The 18,730-nt window shown below is 38.1% G+C and overlaps 1 protein-coding gene across 1 annotated transcript in view; it reads left to right on the top strand.

Annotated features, from left to right (window-relative positions):
• The window catches only part of GMCL1 (germ cell-less 1, spermatogenesis associated), a 28,783-nt gene extending 24,945 nt beyond the window's left edge, over positions 1–3,838 (top strand). The window contains exon 14 of the mRNA XM_036748089.1: positions 1,737–3,838. Within this exon, the coding sequence (XP_036603984.1) occupies positions 1,737–1,865 (129 nt within the window). The 3' untranslated portion in view covers positions 1,866–3,838. The remainder of the gene's footprint in view (positions 1–1,736) is intronic.
• The last annotated feature ends 14,892 nt before the right edge of the window (positions 3,839–18,730 follow it).

The following is an 18,730-nucleotide window of genomic DNA, read 5'->3' on the forward strand; positions in this document are numbered from 1 at the left end:
ATATGTCGTGATCTTGAAGATTCATCACTCTGGTTTGCCCTCCTTTGTCTACTCTAGCTTAATAACGTCTATCCTAAAAGACTGAATGAAAAAGCATTTCTGTTGGCAATGCTCTAAGTGATGAGTATTGAAGTGTTAAAGTGACGATAGTCCCAGTGCTCTCAAGTTCACATTCTACCCTGAAGACATCACGTCTATTGAAGGCTCAGCTTCAGGACAGACAGAAAGTCCTGCAAGTCCCAAAGGGATAATGGTGAAGCCTGGAAGACCTCAGCAGGCAGTAGCAGGGCCAATGGGAAAGTCCTGGGGCTGCTTCTATTTTAGTAGAAGTATAAAGTTGTTGACTCCCTGCTCATCTAAGCGGACCAGAGCTCTGCTCATCTCTCTCTATACTTTCCCCTTAGTGAGCTAATCCACTCTCATGAATTCAGTTATTGTGTCTCTGTGTTATGTCCCAGATATATATGTCTAGCCATAAACTCTTTCCTGAACTCTTTCTTGTATCACCAATTGCCTGCTAAATATTTTCACTTGGTTGTCCTGTCAGCTTCTCAAGCTCAATAAATCCAAAACAGAACCCATCTTCCTCCCTAAATTTATCCCTATTTCTTTTGAGAGCACCACTATCTTTCCAGCCTCTGAAGTTCATAGCCCTTGAGACTTTATTGACTCTTGTTCACCCTCCATATTCATTACTATCATTTGCCATCACTCCAGTTCAGGCCCTCATAAACCCTTTTGCGTAGGCTGTTGTAGCTTCCTAATTGATCTCCCTGCTTTTAAGGTTTCTCCTCCCAAAACCATCCTCCATGTAGTTGGATGTAATATTTCTAAGGCACAGGTCTGACCTTATCACCTCACTACTCAGAAACCTTCAGGGACTCCCTCCTGCCTTTGAGATAAAGTATAAATTTCACAGCCTGGCACTTAATGCTTTATATACTCTGTTCTTCCCATCTTATTTTGTATTTGCTCTTCATGAATACATTCTTCCTTCCAGGTGAACTGACCTGACATCTAAACTCAGCAGTCCATCTCTCATCACTATGATGGCTGCTTTCCCCATGCCTGAAATGCATGTACTCTTGGAATCTTCTTTGTTTAGGGCTCAACTCTGGTGCCATTCCTGTGAAACTTTTCCCAGTTTCCATGTGCGTGCATACAAGCCCCAGAATGTGTGCATGATGTGTTCACATGGACATACACATTCCCATCATTTTTAGTGCTTTTTCTTTCCTCTAAAATACTGTACCTAATCTGGGTACATATTGTATCTTCAGTAGAACGTTAAGCTCATTGAGGTTTTCATTTGTGGCTTCAGCACAGTATCTTGCATGTGTTTGGTAATTAATAAGTATTTTAATGCATTCATACAAGTCCTCTTTTGGAAGCTCTATGTTTTGTCTGAGTATCTCAAAGCATGTTTCATAAAACTAGACCTGATATTTGAGATGTAGTCTCACTAGCCCAGAATATAGTGAAATTGTTGACCTTTGCTCAGCACTTCCCCCTTAACTAAACTCGATTAGAGCCCAAGATCACATTAGCTCCATCACATTGCTTTAACATGGCCAGTTATTTCCTATTTCCTTTTCATTTCAAGGGGTAGATACTGTCATTTTCATCTTTGTATCTCCAGCTTCACCCTGTTGTTAACCTTTAAAATTTAAAACTGTTAAAACTCTGTTTCCTGTCCAGCTTACTTTGTAATGTGTCTCCAAATTTATTTTGTATAGGAACAGGTGGTGATGAATTTGGATAGCAGACTTCTCATCTTTCCTTTGTTTATCTGCTGTAACTTCCTGTACGTATCACCAGAAAAAAAAACTGAAAATGGCAGTCAACTGGAGAATACGGAAAACTGAGCAATCTGGTCAAATGGAACACAGTTGCACTTTGAAAATGTTTTATTTCTACTTTAACATTATGGCCCTACTGATATACACAAATAAGGTGACTAATAATGAGAAAGGCCTTATGAACTGTAGCAGATGATACATATAACTTACTTTTTATCCTCCATATAATTCTATGCATATATGAAGAAAGTGAATTTTGAAGCCAAGAAAATTCCTGCCAAACCCAATTATGCTATGAAAATGTCAACTTGTGCTTTCTGTTTAGTGTTAGCAGACGAGAACTGAAGATTAATGGGACTTTTGACATTTTTCTATCAAACAAAATACATATATGCTTTTTTAGATAAAGTTTGACCCTAACCTAATATTGGTGAACTTTGGTTATATATCTGCAAATTTTCTATTGTTTGGATGAAAAATAATTAGGAAATTACTTTAACATCTGGCTACAGATTTGATGATGTGTCTTTACAGTTGCCCTTCAGTTTTATCACTCAATCTCTAATGAGTCTGCTTTTCTCTTCTTATCTGTGTCCCTTCAGTTTGTACTTGATTTGAATGGTTTCACATCCTCTATATGCTTTGGGGAGTTGAAAGACTAAGCTGAGGACTGTATTTATATTTTTCAACTTAAGATAATTTTTTCATGTTGTTTTGCCTTTATTTTAATTTTTCTAGGATTTAAAATCATCAGTTTCACTTGCAAAGAAGCTTATTTTGGGAGGAAAAGGAATTTTTATGTATCTTATTTTGCTTCTATAAGGCAGTTCCTTTTCCTTCCATAGTCTCTCTTTAGCATCCTGTATAGTCTTAAATTATTATTCATGTTATTTGTGTACCAAGTATTACTTGTTAAGCATTTTTTTATTCTGTACTCATCTATCTATGTATTTTTTTTAAAAAACAATTTTTTAAGGGATCCTATTTCCTACTTAAGCTCAGGAACTTGTGACCACTGAGTTGAGTGCCTTTGAGTTACATATTTGAATACAAATTTCTTAGTAAACCCTGATGGATTCACAGGACCCAAAATAGGAGTTGGTAACTAAGGGTCATTATAAAAATAGAAGAGTATTTTTAGTCAAAAATAAGATGTATACTGTCAATAGTTTGTATATGTTGGTTTTCTATGTTTATTGGTATCTTGAAAAATATTCTGATTTTTTTTTCAGGCAGAGCAAGTACTTTGATCAACTTATACTTTTAATATGTTGATAAATTAGCAAACTTTTATTTGTATCCTGTTTGATGTACAAATAAGAAACACCTATTTAGTAAGAGATTAAACAAGTTGATGCAGTGGATAAATCCTTTCAAAGGAATAAATTGTTTCACTTAATGAAACTATAGTTTTTTCCCTTCCAACTAGAAGTAATTTTATTATCCATCTGGGCCTTCTTTAGGAAAAGACTTTTAACATTTGTTATCCAGTTCTTTGGTGGGTTCACAAATTTATTTTTACCACTTAAAATATTCTCTTACTTGGTGTAAATTTCTTAAAAGTCATTTTGAAAGTTCTTTATTTTTTCACTATTTAATAATTTCTCATTTAATAAAATAAAACTAAGAAGTCTCCTAGTTTCAAGCTTGATCACAGGACATCTGAAAAGAGATTCTGCATATTTTTCCTATAACTTTAACTTCCAAGATTCCTCTGACTTTGTGCATTAAATCCAATGAGTTTCCCAGCTACTTCCTAATTTAATTCATTGAATAAAGGTTGAAGGAAGGAATGAGTTAAGAATAAGCTTCTTTAACATTCTGTTTTTGTTGTATGAATTGTATATAGTATTTGTTTAATGGAATGGGTTCCCAGTAAATTTGTTCTTTGCAGATATAAAACTAGACTAATTTCTAATAAGAATAGATTCTCTTGAGTGGTTGAGAACTTATTCTTCACATTGACTGTAAAGATATGCTTTTGTTTTTATCACTCCATACAACTTTATTTTTTATAATAAAGATTTTTCCATAAGGTGCTACTAGAGTCAGCATAAGTGCCAGCCTATGAATTGTCATGAATGTATTGACGTTTACTACTTTCAGCCATATATTCAATGACAGTCCTTTGTGTGAATGGAGCCTAGAAGAGTTTTTCCCCCACTATCATCTGTTTCAGCTTTGTGACCCATCACTATTGAAGTCATAATAGGTTCTACATTCTTTCATCTACATGAGCAAATGGTTTGGCGTTCATGAGCCAATCTTTAGTCTTCCCAGCTTGATGAGCTTGTCTGAAATCAAAAAAAATAAAGAGTTGAACAGAGGTGATAACAGGCAAGAAGCTAGTAGCCGATGGCCTTTTTAGGTTTTGCATCTGGTTCTTTGTCCTGTCATCTGAGCCATATACAACATTAAATTCATACTATATTCTACTTGTGAGAAAGTTATTTAGGGTTGAAATAAGACTGCGTCCACCTTCAAGCGAATTGGGGCTTGTGACATACGCAGCTGATTCAAAATAGTGTGTGTGTTGGGTGCAAAGGAATGCTCTGACAACTCCATGAAGTTGGTAGTGCAGACATCACCCATATTTTGTAGATGAGTACAACAGCTGTTAGATGTTACATTTGGGACTTGAATCCAAGTGTTCCAACTTAAAAGTTCAGTGTTCTTTCCTTTACAACACAGCTGCTATTTCTGTGAAAGCTCCATATCATATAGACAAGCATACTTGGTGGAGAGTTCTGGTTCTTTTATGGATCATGCATGTATTTCATGTGTACATTTTGAACAACTTGGTGTGAAAAATTTACTTTTTACTGTGTTCCAGCTAAGCTGACCTACTGCTACCCAGACTTGACAATTACTTTTTGCACCTCCATCCCCCATCCTTTCTCATTTTTGCCTCTCAAAATCCCTTACTTGTTTTAAAGCTCTTCAGATGACAATATCTCTGTGAAGTCTTCTCTACCCTGTATTTGTTCACTCCTTCCAATTACCTTGTTTTTGTTTTTTTTTTTTGTTTTACTTATTTATGTCATGTCTGTCTCCCAGTATATGTATGATCCCTAAGAACAGGGATGATTTCATTTTTGTCTTTTTTCCCACCTTGTGCCTAGCATAGTATTTTCCACATTAACAAGTAGTTGATAAAACATCACACAATTTGTTGGACAGGATCTCAGGAGCCATCTAGTCGATTTCATATCCAGAAAAGGAATCTTCCCCCTAACATACACAAAAATGGTCACTCAGCTTCTGCTTGCCTTCCCTTGAGAAGGGATTGCACTACTTCCCGGGGGTGGGGGGCAGGGAGGGCCTGTTCGTGTTTTTTCCCCCAATACCAAGCCTAAAGTTGCCTCTCTAACTGCCACCAGTTGTTGCTGGCTTTACCCTCTGAGACCCAAGTAAACAAGACATTCCTTCTAACATGAGGCAGCTCTTCAAATACTTGAACAACTGTCATGTCCCTTGTTGCGTCTTCTTACAGATAAAGATCCTCTATCTTTTTCTTTCAGCCGACTTTTGTGTATCCTTGAGAGGGCAAGTTTTGTGTTTATCCCATTGCTGTACAAAATTGGTCTAGCAAATTAGGGATGAGGAGGACAGTGGGTACTGACTCACTTCTCTGTGTCTTCTCATCTGTAAGTTTCTAGCTCCTAAATGCTAGAAATAGCATTGGACTAAAATCAACATACAATTATGCTACTTTTCATTCATTAACTATGGACACCATCAATACCTTTACACTAGCTAAGTGACCCTAAGCAAGTCACTTCACAAAATGGGGTTAATATCTATCTCACAGGACTGTTACGAGGAAAGTACTTCAGTAAACCTTAGTATCCTATATTGTGTGCTTTTATCACTCTTCCTGGCCTTCATTCTCTTCATATACAAAATAACTACCTTTCTAAACCACAAGCTGCCAATTACTCTCCTGCGCAAGGGATCAAATCCTGTGTGAGGTCAACGTATTATGATTAGAAGTACAAATGAGAAGCAGTGCATGCTAGGAAAGTTATTGTAGGCACTTAAGATGAGTATGACTGTTAATGTAGATTTAACACAATTTGGCCCTCTGAGAGGGTTGATGACCAACTAATTAGCTCCAGCAAAGTCATAAACTTGGCTCCCTGCAAACAATCCTCAAGAATACAAGATTCCACTAATAAGGACTCTAGGTAATGGGGGGCAGAATTCCATGGCTAGCTTGTTTCTTGTCCCTGAAAGTTCAGTAAACATCTCTTCTCAAGTCAGTCCTGTTGCCGTTGTTCATGTCATTGCTGAGTGGTCACTCAAATATTCTTTGAGTATGGTGTAAGTTGAAGCCTGGGGCATCTTGAATGCTCATGTCTGACAGTTAGCATTGGATGATTTAGTGGGCTGAAAAAGTCATGTCCCAAAGGCCCATCCTAGGAATGAGCCACCCTTGCCTTTCTTTCTCTTATAATTCTCATCCCCATGTGAGGGGATAGATAAGGAAAGGTAGAAAGGAAGTGGGTCCTGGAGAAAAGGAGATTAAAGCTGAAAGTTGTTCAAAAGGGAAAAGAAAATATGAGGAAGAAAGGAAGGTATCAAGGGTCATTGATACGTATTTTGCTCAGTGCAATACTGTTTGTCACTAAGAAAAGATTAGGAGGGAAGAAAGTGAAAATTATCCTTAATATAGTTAAATTAGTATTAAACATAATTAAATACTTCCCCATTTTGCCTTTGCCATCCTGGTTGTATGATGTTTTGGGAAAGCTATTACAGAAATTTATATTGTTGCCCAACACCATAGGGACATTCAGTTCCATTCAAGAAACATTAAGTGCTTCCTTGGGAAGGCTTGCATTGATAAGTTCCTCTGATGTCCTGTCATGGTGGAAATGACCCTGGATTTTTAAATGTCATTTCAACAAAGCACAAACTCTTACTATGCTGGAAAAGCTCCTATAGATCTGTGACAGACTTTTGCCCTGTGAGGAATAGCCTCACTCATTATGGAGAGTTTGATCATGAGTTGGGTGAATTTTTCAGCCTCAGCCTCTTAAAGAACACCTACCAAGCTGTGTTGGAGTGATTAACCATACTACCAAAGCCATGGATCTTCGGAATACGGAAATTTTGCAAGACACTGCTAGGTGCTGGTCTTTCAAAGATGAAAAAACAAGTGCATAATCTCAAGGAATTTAAAGCCTGGTAGATGTACACAAATTAGTACAATGCGAGTTAGAATGTAGTAAGAGTCCTTAGAAAAAACAAACACCTTTACCAAGCCCTACCACCAAGATGTTGCCCCAGTGCTCTTCCTTTTCTCACCCAGACTTCTAGAAAAAGCTAGTTCCTCTAGCTGCTTCTACGTCCTCTTCTCAACCCTTTGAAATCTGGCTTCCAACCTCATCAAATTGACTGAAACTGCTCCTTCCAGAGTTACCAGTGATCATTTACTTGTTTACTAATTACCATTTACTAATCTTGATGGTCATTTTTCAGTCTTCATCCTTCTTGACCTATCTGCCTCATTGGACACTGTTGATCGCTATCCTCCTGAACACTATCTCCTCTCGGAGGGTCTCATGCCACACTACTCTCCTGGTTCTCCTCTTGTCCTCCCCTTCTCAATCTCATTTCAGCTTCATCACACAGATCACAGCCCCTAACTTTGAGTGTTCCTCAAAGTTCTGCCCTATGCCCCCTAACTCTGCTTTCTCTACACTTTCTCTTGCTTATGTCTTCAGGGCTCATTTAAAGTGCCACCTCCTGCCTGAAGCTTTCCCTGATCTCAAATTGGTAGCACTTCCCCTCCAACTCCAGAATTATATTGTTTATATTTCGTATTTCCCAACTGTGTCCATGGTTTCCCCTCCCCTTGCTAGAAATAAGCTCCTTTAGGGCAGGGATTGATTTCATTTCCTCATTCAAATCCATAAATGCAAGTGGAATTGAAAGAACTTATATTTTCCTTGCAGTTGTACCATTCCTAACATCACCTTGTTTAGTGGGAAGTGATTGCCATGAGGGGTTGGAAGGTAGGGGTAAAATCAACTATATTAGATTAGGAGGGGGGGAAAAGAAAATGACTAATAGAACAGAGCAGAAGCATTCATATACATAAATTATATACATGAATACAAATAGATACATATATGTATATACATACATGTAAATACATTTATATACATAAAGTATATACATAAATAAATTGCAAAATACATGTGTATATAATTAGTATTTGATAAACTTGATGGACTATAAAAGCTGCATAAAGGTTTTATTTTTAATGTTGCTGGGAAAACTAGGTTGGAAAAATGTAGAGGAAAATAAATTTAGACCTTCACATCATCTTCCTTAATGAATTCTGGTTGGAACATAGACTTAAGCAACAGTCAGAGGCAGCCAGGTAGTGGGCCTGAAGTCAGGAAGATCCGAGTTCAAATCAGTGGCTATGTGACCCTGGGCAAGTCACTTAAACTCTACTGATTTCCTCAGGTATAAAACAGCACCTACTTTACAGTGTTTTTGCAAGGATCAAATGAGGTTTTTGTAAAGGGCTTGGAATAGTGGGTGCCTGGAGCATAGTAGGCACCATATAAAGATATTCCTCTCCCTTCCCTACCCTCATCACCACAAAAAATTAGAAGAAAAGTAAAAAATGGATCAGCTGAGAATGGGTGACATTTTTGTTTCTTGAAGAAATTATAGAGAATAAATTAGATCTGTCCTTTTACATCAAAATTAAAAGATTCGCACAAGTAAAACTGTACTGAAGATAAAAAGGGGGGACCTTGAGTGGGACCATTTACATCAAATAAATATTTTGCTATGTTGATTTAGTTCTGTCTGGAGTTTTATTTGGCAAAGATAGTAGAGTGGTTTGCCATTTCCTTTTCCAGCAGATTTTGCAGATGAGGAAATGGGTTAAGTGACTTGTCCAGTGTCTGAGGCTGGATTTGAACTCAGGTCCTCCAGACTCCAGGTCTAGTGTTCTATCCACTGTGCCACCTAGCTGCCTCATAAATATTAGCCACTGAAAATATTTATGGGAACTGATTAAAATATTCAGTGGAAAGATACTTGAATATCCCCTCTTCTATTTATTTGACAAGTCCTATCCATTCTACATCTGCATTCTTTCCCACATCAATCACCACCCAAAGTCAGACCATTACCTTTTACCTAGACAATTACAAAAGTCTTTTAACCGGTCTTCTTGCTTCCACAACCTTTGTTTCTTCTCCAATCCATCCATTCCCTAATGGATAAGCACTCAATTTATAAAATTTACAAAAGAAGGTGAACAAGTTACAAGAGGTGTACATACAATAATGATTGTATAAAAAATATTTAGTCATTTAATTATCAAAGATGCAAATTCTATACCTCATATCCACCAAATTAGCAAAAAATGACAAAATTGAATCATGACGGGGTTATAGAAAACTAGGTATTATGATAGGTATTCTGTCATAGAATGGCAAATCGATGGAATCTTTATGGAGAGCAATCTGACAGGATACTCTTAAAAAAAATCCTACCTTTTGACTCAGAAATCCCATTTTAGAGACATTACCCTCTGAATGTTATTTATCATAAAAAAGCCATCTGTTCAGTGATATTTATAGCAGCTTAATTTGTCATTGCAAAAAACTGCAAGCAACTTAAACTGTCTGGGAAATGTCAGAACAAATAGTCTCAGTGCAATCACATTCTATAATTCAGTGAAGAATGTTAATATAAGAAATGTGAAAAGAAATATGTAAAGATGTGAAACAATGTGAAGAAACTGAAAGATCACTATGCTATAAATAGTCAAAATACAAAGGGAAAAAAGTCACAAATACAAAGGTATAGGAAGATCAATTAACAAGCATTCAGTGCCTATTACTGTACGTGCCAGGTGTTGTACTATGCACTGAGGATACGAAATGCAAAAAATGAAATAATCCCCATTGAAGAATTTACATTCTAACACTCTGAACCACTCATTGCTGGCCTAATGGGAAGCAGGCCATTTCTTGTTGCCATAGCATTTCACATTGGCTATTACCCTTGGCTGGAATGCTCTGCCCCTTAACCTCTACTCTTAAAATGCCTAACTTCTTTTGAGACTCAGTTTGGCAACCACCACTTCCAGAAGGCCTTTCCTCATCTTCCTAGCTGCTAGTGCCATCTCTTCCAAGATTATCTTCTAACTTATCTGTATTTAACTTGTCTGTAATGAGATAAATGTTATCTCCCCCATTCAAATTTAAGCACCTCAAGGATAAGGACTACTTCTGCTTCTTTTTTTTTTTTTTTTTTTTTTGTATCTTAGTTCATAGTAACAATCCTTTTTTTGTTTGTTTTTTTGGGAGGGCAGCTGGGGTTAAGTGACTTGCCCAAGATCACACAGTATGTGTCTGAGGCCGGATTTGAACTCAGATACTCCTGACTCCAGGGCCGGTGCTCTACTCTGCTCACCTAGCTGTCCCATTAGCAATCCTTTTAATTAATTGAATGATTGATGATGAAAGGAAACGGATGGGCATCTAGTGGAAGGTTGGATAGAACACTGGGCCTGGATTCAGAAAGACGTGAGTTCAGACACTTACAAACTGTGTGACCCTGGGCAAGTCATTTAACCTCTCTTTGCCTCAGTTTCCTTATCTGCAAAATAGGCTAGAGAAGGAGATGGCAAACTTCTCCATTATCTTTGCCAAGAAAACCCCAAATGGGATCACAGAGTTGGATGCCACTCAACAACAGTCTTATTCCTCAAAGCAACTGTTCTATATTCCCTTTTCTCCTTCAGCTCCAATTGCACCCCTTTATACTTAGCACAGCAGAAACTCTTTCACCAAGGAGACTGAGACCATCCAATGTAAATTCCCTTTACTTGTCTTTCATTCCTCAGAATTCAGTACTATCAACAATTCATTCTTCCCTCCTGTCTCAAGTGTCCTGAGACAACCTGCATTTGCTAATCCACCTTCTTTCATTAATTCCATCCACTCTCACATTGGGAAGCCACAGTGGGGTATAGTGGAAAAAAACCACAGGATTGGGAGTCATAGGGTCAGAGTACAAATTCTAGCTCCGCCACTACCTGTGTGGCAAATCAATCTTTGTAGGTTTTGGTGTCTTCATCTGTAAACTTACGGCATGGGAATAGTTGACCTCTAATGTATCACCCAACTCTAAATCTATGATCTCTCAACCTCACATGGGAGTATGTTGATTACTCTCAAAATTCTATCGCTAGACCTTCTCTCGTTGAGCTCTTGATCAGCAAATCTAACTTCAGACAGGGCACATCCAGTTCAATATGCTAGTTGCAAGTTCTTTTATCTGCTTTACTAAGGAAAGACAGCTGTTCTAAGGGTCAATGATCTTCTTTAATCACATAAAATACAAACAGAGGAAGTACAGAGAAGAGAAACAAAGACCAACAGACAGGGCTCTGCTGTCTGAATCAAAGCTTTACATCCACCACTGAATCGAGAGAGCCTTTACCTCTGAGGAGTCGGGGAGCTCTGAACATATGACTACTCAGAGTCTCAACCAGGGAGTCACAACATCTTTCTCATAAGTGAGCCCCCAAAGCAAAAGCTCACCTCTCCGAATATATACTCTTCGGGCTCAGTGCCTAATTAGAAATTAACAAAAGGTGTGTAAGCCTTCCTACAAGCAGGCAAGCTTCCCTTAATGGGCTCCACATGAGGCCTATTGATGGGTGGGGAAGATCTTATTCCCCATTAACCTTACAAACCTGTGCCAAACCCAGTTTATAATCTGTTGCTCCAAATCATCCCCCTCTGATACTGATTTTTATTTCTCTGTGTTACCATCATTTACCCACTCTTCTGCATGGAAAACCTTGATTTTATTTCTAACTCTTACCTCATCTTCATTTCCTGTACCCAATCAGCTGTCAAGTCCTATGATCCTAAACAGTATTTTATCTCTTACCCCCATCTTTTCTCTTTTCTTAAAATAATCAATTTAGTTCTAAACAATAACAACCAATTAAGCTTACATTTACAACTAAACTTTTTTGAAAAGCTTCTACATAAAAATATCTATTTATGGGGGGAAGGGAAAATAAGCATTTATATAGTGCCTATTATGTTAAATAAAATATCATTACATTCGATTCTCCCAAAAATCCTCCAAAGGTAGATGCTCTTATTTTACAAGTGAAGAAACTGAGACAAACAGAGGTTAAGTGACTTGCCCAGGGTCACATGGCTAGTAAGAGTCTGAGGCCAGATTTGAACTCAAGAAGAGGAGTCTTCCTGATTCCAAGCCTGGTACATTGTACTATGTAACTGCCCCTTGGGAAATAAGATAGAAGTCAGTAAATGAAGAAGAAATCAGACTGTGGAGCAACAATGAAACTGGTGATGTCTTCAAGCTCCTACTCTTACTAGAGAGGAGAAAAATTCTACTAGATCTTTTTTTTTTCTTCCTGACCCTTAGAGATGAGAAACTGAGTCCCAGAATAGAGTACCTCTTAACAATTTGAAAATTAATCAAGGGAACTTGCTTGTTCAAAATGTAATAATTATGGTATAGTGAAAGAAAAGTAGACTTTTTGACCAGGCTTTTTCCTATCTCTATATTAGTCCTTTGGGTTTGAACAAGTCATTAATTTCATTGGAGTCAAAGGATGATAAGACTATATATCTAGGGCTCTGGGAGACTTTAGCAGTCACCTAGCCCACCCTCCTCGTTTTACAGGTGAGGTAGCAATGCTAGGATTTGAACTCAGGTCCACTGATTCTTAAGTTCCTTGCTCTTACCATCCCTTTCTTCATCTGAAAAATGTGGTGGTAATACTCTGAATACCTTCCTTACACAGATTTTTTTTTTTTTGTGAAGGTCAAATTAGATAATGTATGTGAAGTTATCTGCAACCAGAAGGCATTAGATGTCAATACTTATGATAAGTTAGACATAGAACACTAGGCAGAAAGAATGAATGGAGTGAATGCATGAAACAGCATTTATTAAGGCTTACTATGTACAAGCACTGTGCTAAGTGTTGATGATACCAAAAGGAAAGAAAAGACGGACTGGTCTGAGAGATGTTGTAGTGGAGAAGGGGCTTATTGGTCGGCTAGCTTCTTTAAGGATCTCTCTATGTGGAGATTCTGTGTGCTGCCACGCTCGATCTCCTACATGTAGGGATTGGGAAGTCAATGCGTCCCTGGCTCTTAGTCCTCTGTTTATAGGCAGCTTTTACAGAGCTTGCAATGTAATTTGTTTTATGTTGTTTTTAGTTCCCAGGTAGTCTACCATCACTACAGCCATGGGGGAGTGGAGAGACTTACTGAATCATTTTGTTTTGACATTTCCCAATTGAACACCCAAACACCGCCCTCCTACACATATTCCACCCAGATATTCTGCTTATTGTTGACAGGAACAAGGGACACACCCCTCAACTTTGGCCATCTGTTACTGACATTGACTGCTGCATTTGGCCCGAGTTCTGTTACCTCTCAGTGTTGATTTTATCTACACTGTAGTGATTGTGTGTCTTACACCTGGACTCCTCTGCATCACATCATTCAAGCTTTCCCCATGTTTCTGTGAATTCACCATTCCATACACTGTATCCCATTACCTTTATGTACCATAGATTGCGGAGCAATTACTTACCGGGCATATGTTTTTGTTTCTAGCTTTTTATCACCACAAATAATGCTGCCAACCACATTTGTGTACATAAGGCTCTTTTCTAGCTTTCAATGACTTCTTGAGGTATAGTCCCAATAGTGGAATCTTTGAATAGAAGGATATGAATGATTTAGTAACTCTTCCTCGTAAACTTCCAAATTATCTTCAAAAGGTCAAACCAATTCTCAGCTCTTCCAATAGAGGATTAACATGCCTAAATTCCTGCAGCTCTTCTACCAAGCATTTCAAAATAAGGCATCTTCAATGAGAGTGCCTACTAGCATGAATATCAAATTGTACTCTTGGGATAGTGGCAATGTCATGATCAAGTCTGTTCTCATGGCCACCCAGGGACAGTAAGAAATTGGTTAGGTTGTGGAAGACTCGGGCGGGGGTGGAGGGACACCAAATCAGGTGTCTGTCTTAAGTATATGAGTCAAAGTATTGCAGAGTTTGAAAGGGATCTTTAGTGACTGTCTAGTTCAACCTATACCTCAAAAAGAATCCTTTCTACAACAAATCCAACATATGGTCATCTAGTATTTGCTTAAAGACCTTCAACGAGGGGGAACTCTTTCCCTCCCAAGTCAGTCCTCTCTACCTTGGGATAACTGTAAGGAAGTTTTTTGCTGATCTGCCATTCCTGGACTCCCATGCCTATGTAAGTTCCCGACTTCCAGCTATGGGCCTTTGTAGCGGCAACCACAGTGGCACACCCAGGATGGCTGCTAGCACAGGTTCTTAGATCTGCTTTTCTAGGAAAGACTGCTCAAAAAGAAAGGGTTAACAATCCTGCTTTTAATTACATTCACTAGTTCAGAGGAAGGGTCAACACCCTGAACATCAGAGAAAATACAAGCAGAGAAAATACAAGAAATTAGCATAAAGACCAACAGACAGGGCTCTGACTGCCTGAATCAAAGCAATATTGCTATACACTTTACATACACCACTGGATTGAGAGAGCCTTTACATCTGAGCAATTGGGGAGCTTTGAACATACAGCTACTCAGACCAGGGAATCACAAAGTCCTTCTCATAAGCAAGCCCCCAAAGCAAAATACCAACTCAGAGTATATATACACTTCTCAGAGCCAGAAGGCATCACAACTCTCATGACTCGGAGCCTAATTAGAAATTAGCAAAAGGTGTGAAAGCCTTCCTACAAGCAAGTCTCTCCTAAGCAAGCTTCCCCTTTAAGCAAATTCCTCTTAAGCAAGTTCCTCCCCCCAATAGGCTCTATGTGACTCAGGATGTATTACAGCTGTGAGCTGGACCAGAGCTCAAAGCAGCTAACCCATTAACAATACAGTTTCTCAGGGAGGTTATAACCTTCCCTATACTTTGGGTACCCACACCAGCATCTGCACAGGCAAAATTCCTATACCACTGCCTCCCTGGTATGACTTCATGGCTTCAGTTGGCACCCAACAGCAGGACAGGTTCTGTATTCCAAGGGAGTGAGGAGTAAGAGCCACCCTGCCCTTCTTGTATTTTCTTTTGTATAGAGTGAACCACACTCAAGATGAGCAGTTATAAAAGGGTTGAGATGTGCATTATCTTCACAGAGATACCTCTTTTGAATTTTTCTAATTCTGTAGAGGGCACCACTATTTTCTCAGTCCCCCTCCTTATTACCCTTGACTTGTTGCTCCACTGAAATTGCACTTTTCAAAGTGTTACCTACCAGTAATCTCTTTGGTGCCAAATCTGAAAGCCGTTTCTTAATTCTAATCATTTCTAGAGGCAGCTAGGTGGTACAGTGGATAGAATGCCTGGCCTGGAGTCAGGAACACTCATCTTCCTGAATTCAAATCTGGTCTCAGACAATTACTAGTTGTGTGACCCTGGGCAAGTCACTTAACCCTGTTTACCTCAGTTTCCTCATCTGTAACATGAGCTGAAGAAGAAACTGGCAAACCCTCCAGTATCTTTGCCAAGAAAATCCCAAATGGGGTCACGAAGAGTCAGATACAACTGAACAACAACAGAGGCTCTCTTACCTACAGAGCCTATTGACACTTTTTTCCTCTCATTTTATTTTCTCAATTACATGTAAAAATTTTTTAACATTAATTTTTTCCTACTGATCTAATGAATGCAAGATTCTTTTTTCTAAAACTGTCTTCTTATAAACTTAATAATACCCATCAACAAATAATAATATACAACATAAGAAATAAAATCTACCAAAAACTGGTAGCAGTTAACAAAGTAGAACTAAGGAAATTAAGAGACACCAAACAAAAATCCCTCGGCTTTCCTCCTTCCAAATCTGTTTGTAGTTCCATTTCTATGTTTCTTTTTTATATCCTCAGCTATAGTAAAGAGTCAGACACAACTGAAAATGACCTAACAATAACAACAAAAATCACTTGACCCCTCCCTTCTGCATTTAACATTGTTGAGAACCTTTTCCTGGATACTACTTCCTTGCTAGGTTACAGAAAATGATGTATAGTGACATTGAATAGTGGAGGAAGCACTGGAGTTGAAGTCAGGAAGTCCTGGGTTTGAATTTAGTCTCAGCCATTTACTTCTCTGGGCTTCAATTTCTGCAACTGTAAAATGAAGAGGCAGGGTTTGATCTCTTACAGCTCTAATTTTGTACATTTACCCCTTCCACATTGTGGGGGTTGGGGGTGGGGAGTGGTGCCCCTGCAATATGGGAAATCTGCATAAATTTTTTGGTCCTTCATGCCAGAGAAGAAGTCTGAGTTTTTTCTTTTTCTTTTATGGGGTGTCTACAATACCTTATTGTAAAATTTGGGTTGATATTATACAATACTGTATATATATTTTATGGATTTCTGAGATTCTAAACTTTTTCTGTGTCACCTGCTGGCCTTCGTATATCGTCTGTGTCCTCTGCAAAACTCCTAAAAAATTCCCATTTAATTTCTCATGCCAACCTGAGATATATCAAAACCATGATGGGAAAAGTTAGTATGTGGAAGAAGTAACTATAATCTTTAAAAGTATGTCACCTATAAAAAAAATCTATCTGTACCCTTAAAAAACTTGGGAACAGAATTTTCTAGGCTGTTTAAAAATTTTCCAAATAGTTTCGGTGAGTTTTGAATATCTTTGTTAAAAGGTAAAAATGTAATGCCACCTGATGAATTTGCAAGAACTGACTGGCATAGAAACAGAAGATAAAACTTTACTAGATGAATTTCCACATAAACCTTTTGGTAGATGGAATTGAAAAATAAGCCAATTTTGGAGGGTAGAGGGGAGATCCGGTCATTAAACATTTACCAGCACAGCCCTGATTTTAGGCTACAACTAACCTATGCACATTCCCCTAAATATGTAATTTACTGATTTAAATTACACACATATGCTATGATACTAATAATTAAGTACATTGTAAAAGTTACACAAAATAAAAATGAAAATACAGGAAATAAAGATGAAATGACATTTTGAAAATAACATTTTATTAATGGTATAAATTTTTTTTCTGTCACTAAAAATATTGTTCATAATGATATTTTTCGAGTTTAAATCATTATTTATTTATTTAATATTTTTAGTTTTCAGCATTAATTTTCACAAGAGTTTGAATTACAAATGTTCTCCCCATTTCTACCCTCCCCCCACTCCAAGATGGCATATATTCTGATTGCCCCATTCCCCAGTCAGCCTTCCCTTCTGTGACCCCCACTCCCCCCCATCCCCTTTTCCCTTACTTTCTTGTAGGGCAAGATAGATGTTTATGCCCCTTGCCTGTATATCTTATTTCCTAGTTGCATGCAAAAACTTTTTTTTTGGACATCTTCTTTTAAAACTTTGAGTTCCAAATTCTCTCCCCTCTTCCCTCCCCACCCACCCTCCCTAAGAAGGCAAGCAATTCAACATAGGCCACATGTGTATCATTATGCAAAACCCTTCCACAATACTCATGTTGTGAAAGACTAACTATATTTTGCTCCTTCCTATCCCATCTCCCTTTATCCAATTTTCTCCCTTGACTCTGTCCCTTTTCAAAAGTGTTTGCTTTTGGTTACCTCCTCCCCCTATCTGCCCTCCCTTCTATCGTACCCCCTTTTTTTATCCCCCTTCCTCCTTCTTTCCTGTGGGGTAAGATACCCAATTGAGTGTGTATGTTATTCCTTCCTCAGGTCAAATCTGATGAGAGCAAGATTCACTCATTCCCCCTCACCTGCCTTCTCTTCCTACAGAACTGCTTTTTCTTGCCACTTTTATGCAAGATAATTTACCCCATTCTATCTCTCCCTTTCTCCCTCTCTCAATATATTCCTCTCTCATCCCTTAATTTCATTTTTTTTAGATATCATCCCTTCATATTCAGCTCACCCTGTGCCCTCTCTCTCTCTCTCTGTGTGTGTGTAAATATGTATATGTATATGTATATGTATATGTATATGTATATGTATATGTATATGTATATGTATATGTATATGTATATTCCCTTCAGCTACCCTAATACTGAGGTCTCATGAATTATACCCATCATCTTTCCATGTAGGAATGTAAACAAAACAGTTCAACTTTAGTAAGTCCCTTGTGATTTCTCTTTCTTGTTTACCTTTTAATGCTTCTCTTGATTCTTGTATTTGAAAGTCAAATTTTCTTTTTTTTTTTTAAATGCAATTTATTTATTTAACATATTTGGTTTTCAACATTGATTTTCACAACATTTTGAATTACAAATTTTCTCCCCATTTCTACCCTCCCCCCCACTCCAAGATGGCTTATATTCTGGTTGCCCTGTTTCCCAGTCAGCCCTCCCCTCTATCACCCCCCTCCCCTCTCATCCCCTTTTCCCTTCCTTTCTTGTAGGGCAAGATAAATTTCTACGCCCCATTGCCTGTGTATCTTATTTTTTAGTTGCATGCAAAAACTTTTTTTGTTTTTGAACATCTGATTTTAAAACTTTGAGTTCCAAATTCTCTTCCCTCTTCCCTTCCCACCCACCCTCCCTAAGAAGTTGAGCAATTCAACCTAGGCCACACATGTATTATTATGTATAACCCTTCCACAATACTCATGTTGTGAAAGGCTAACTACATTTTGCTCCTTCCCAACCCATCCCGCTTTATTGAATTTTCTCCCTTGACCCTATCCCCTTTCCAAAGTGTTTGTTTTGATTACCTCTACCCCCATCTGCCCTCCCCTCCATCATCCCCCCGCCTTTTATTTTTTTTTTTTATCTTCCTCCCTCTTCTTTCCTGTGGGGTAAGATACCCAACTGAGTATGTATGGTATTCCCCCTCAGGCCAAATCTGATGAGAGCAAGGTTCACTCATTCC

The sequence above is a fragment of the Trichosurus vulpecula genome, chromosome 3 (assembly GCF_011100635.1).
Source record: "Trichosurus vulpecula isolate mTriVul1 chromosome 3, mTriVul1.pri, whole genome shotgun sequence".
In the NCBI taxonomy this organism is placed as follows: Eukaryota; Metazoa; Chordata; class Mammalia; order Diprotodontia; family Phalangeridae; genus Trichosurus; species Trichosurus vulpecula.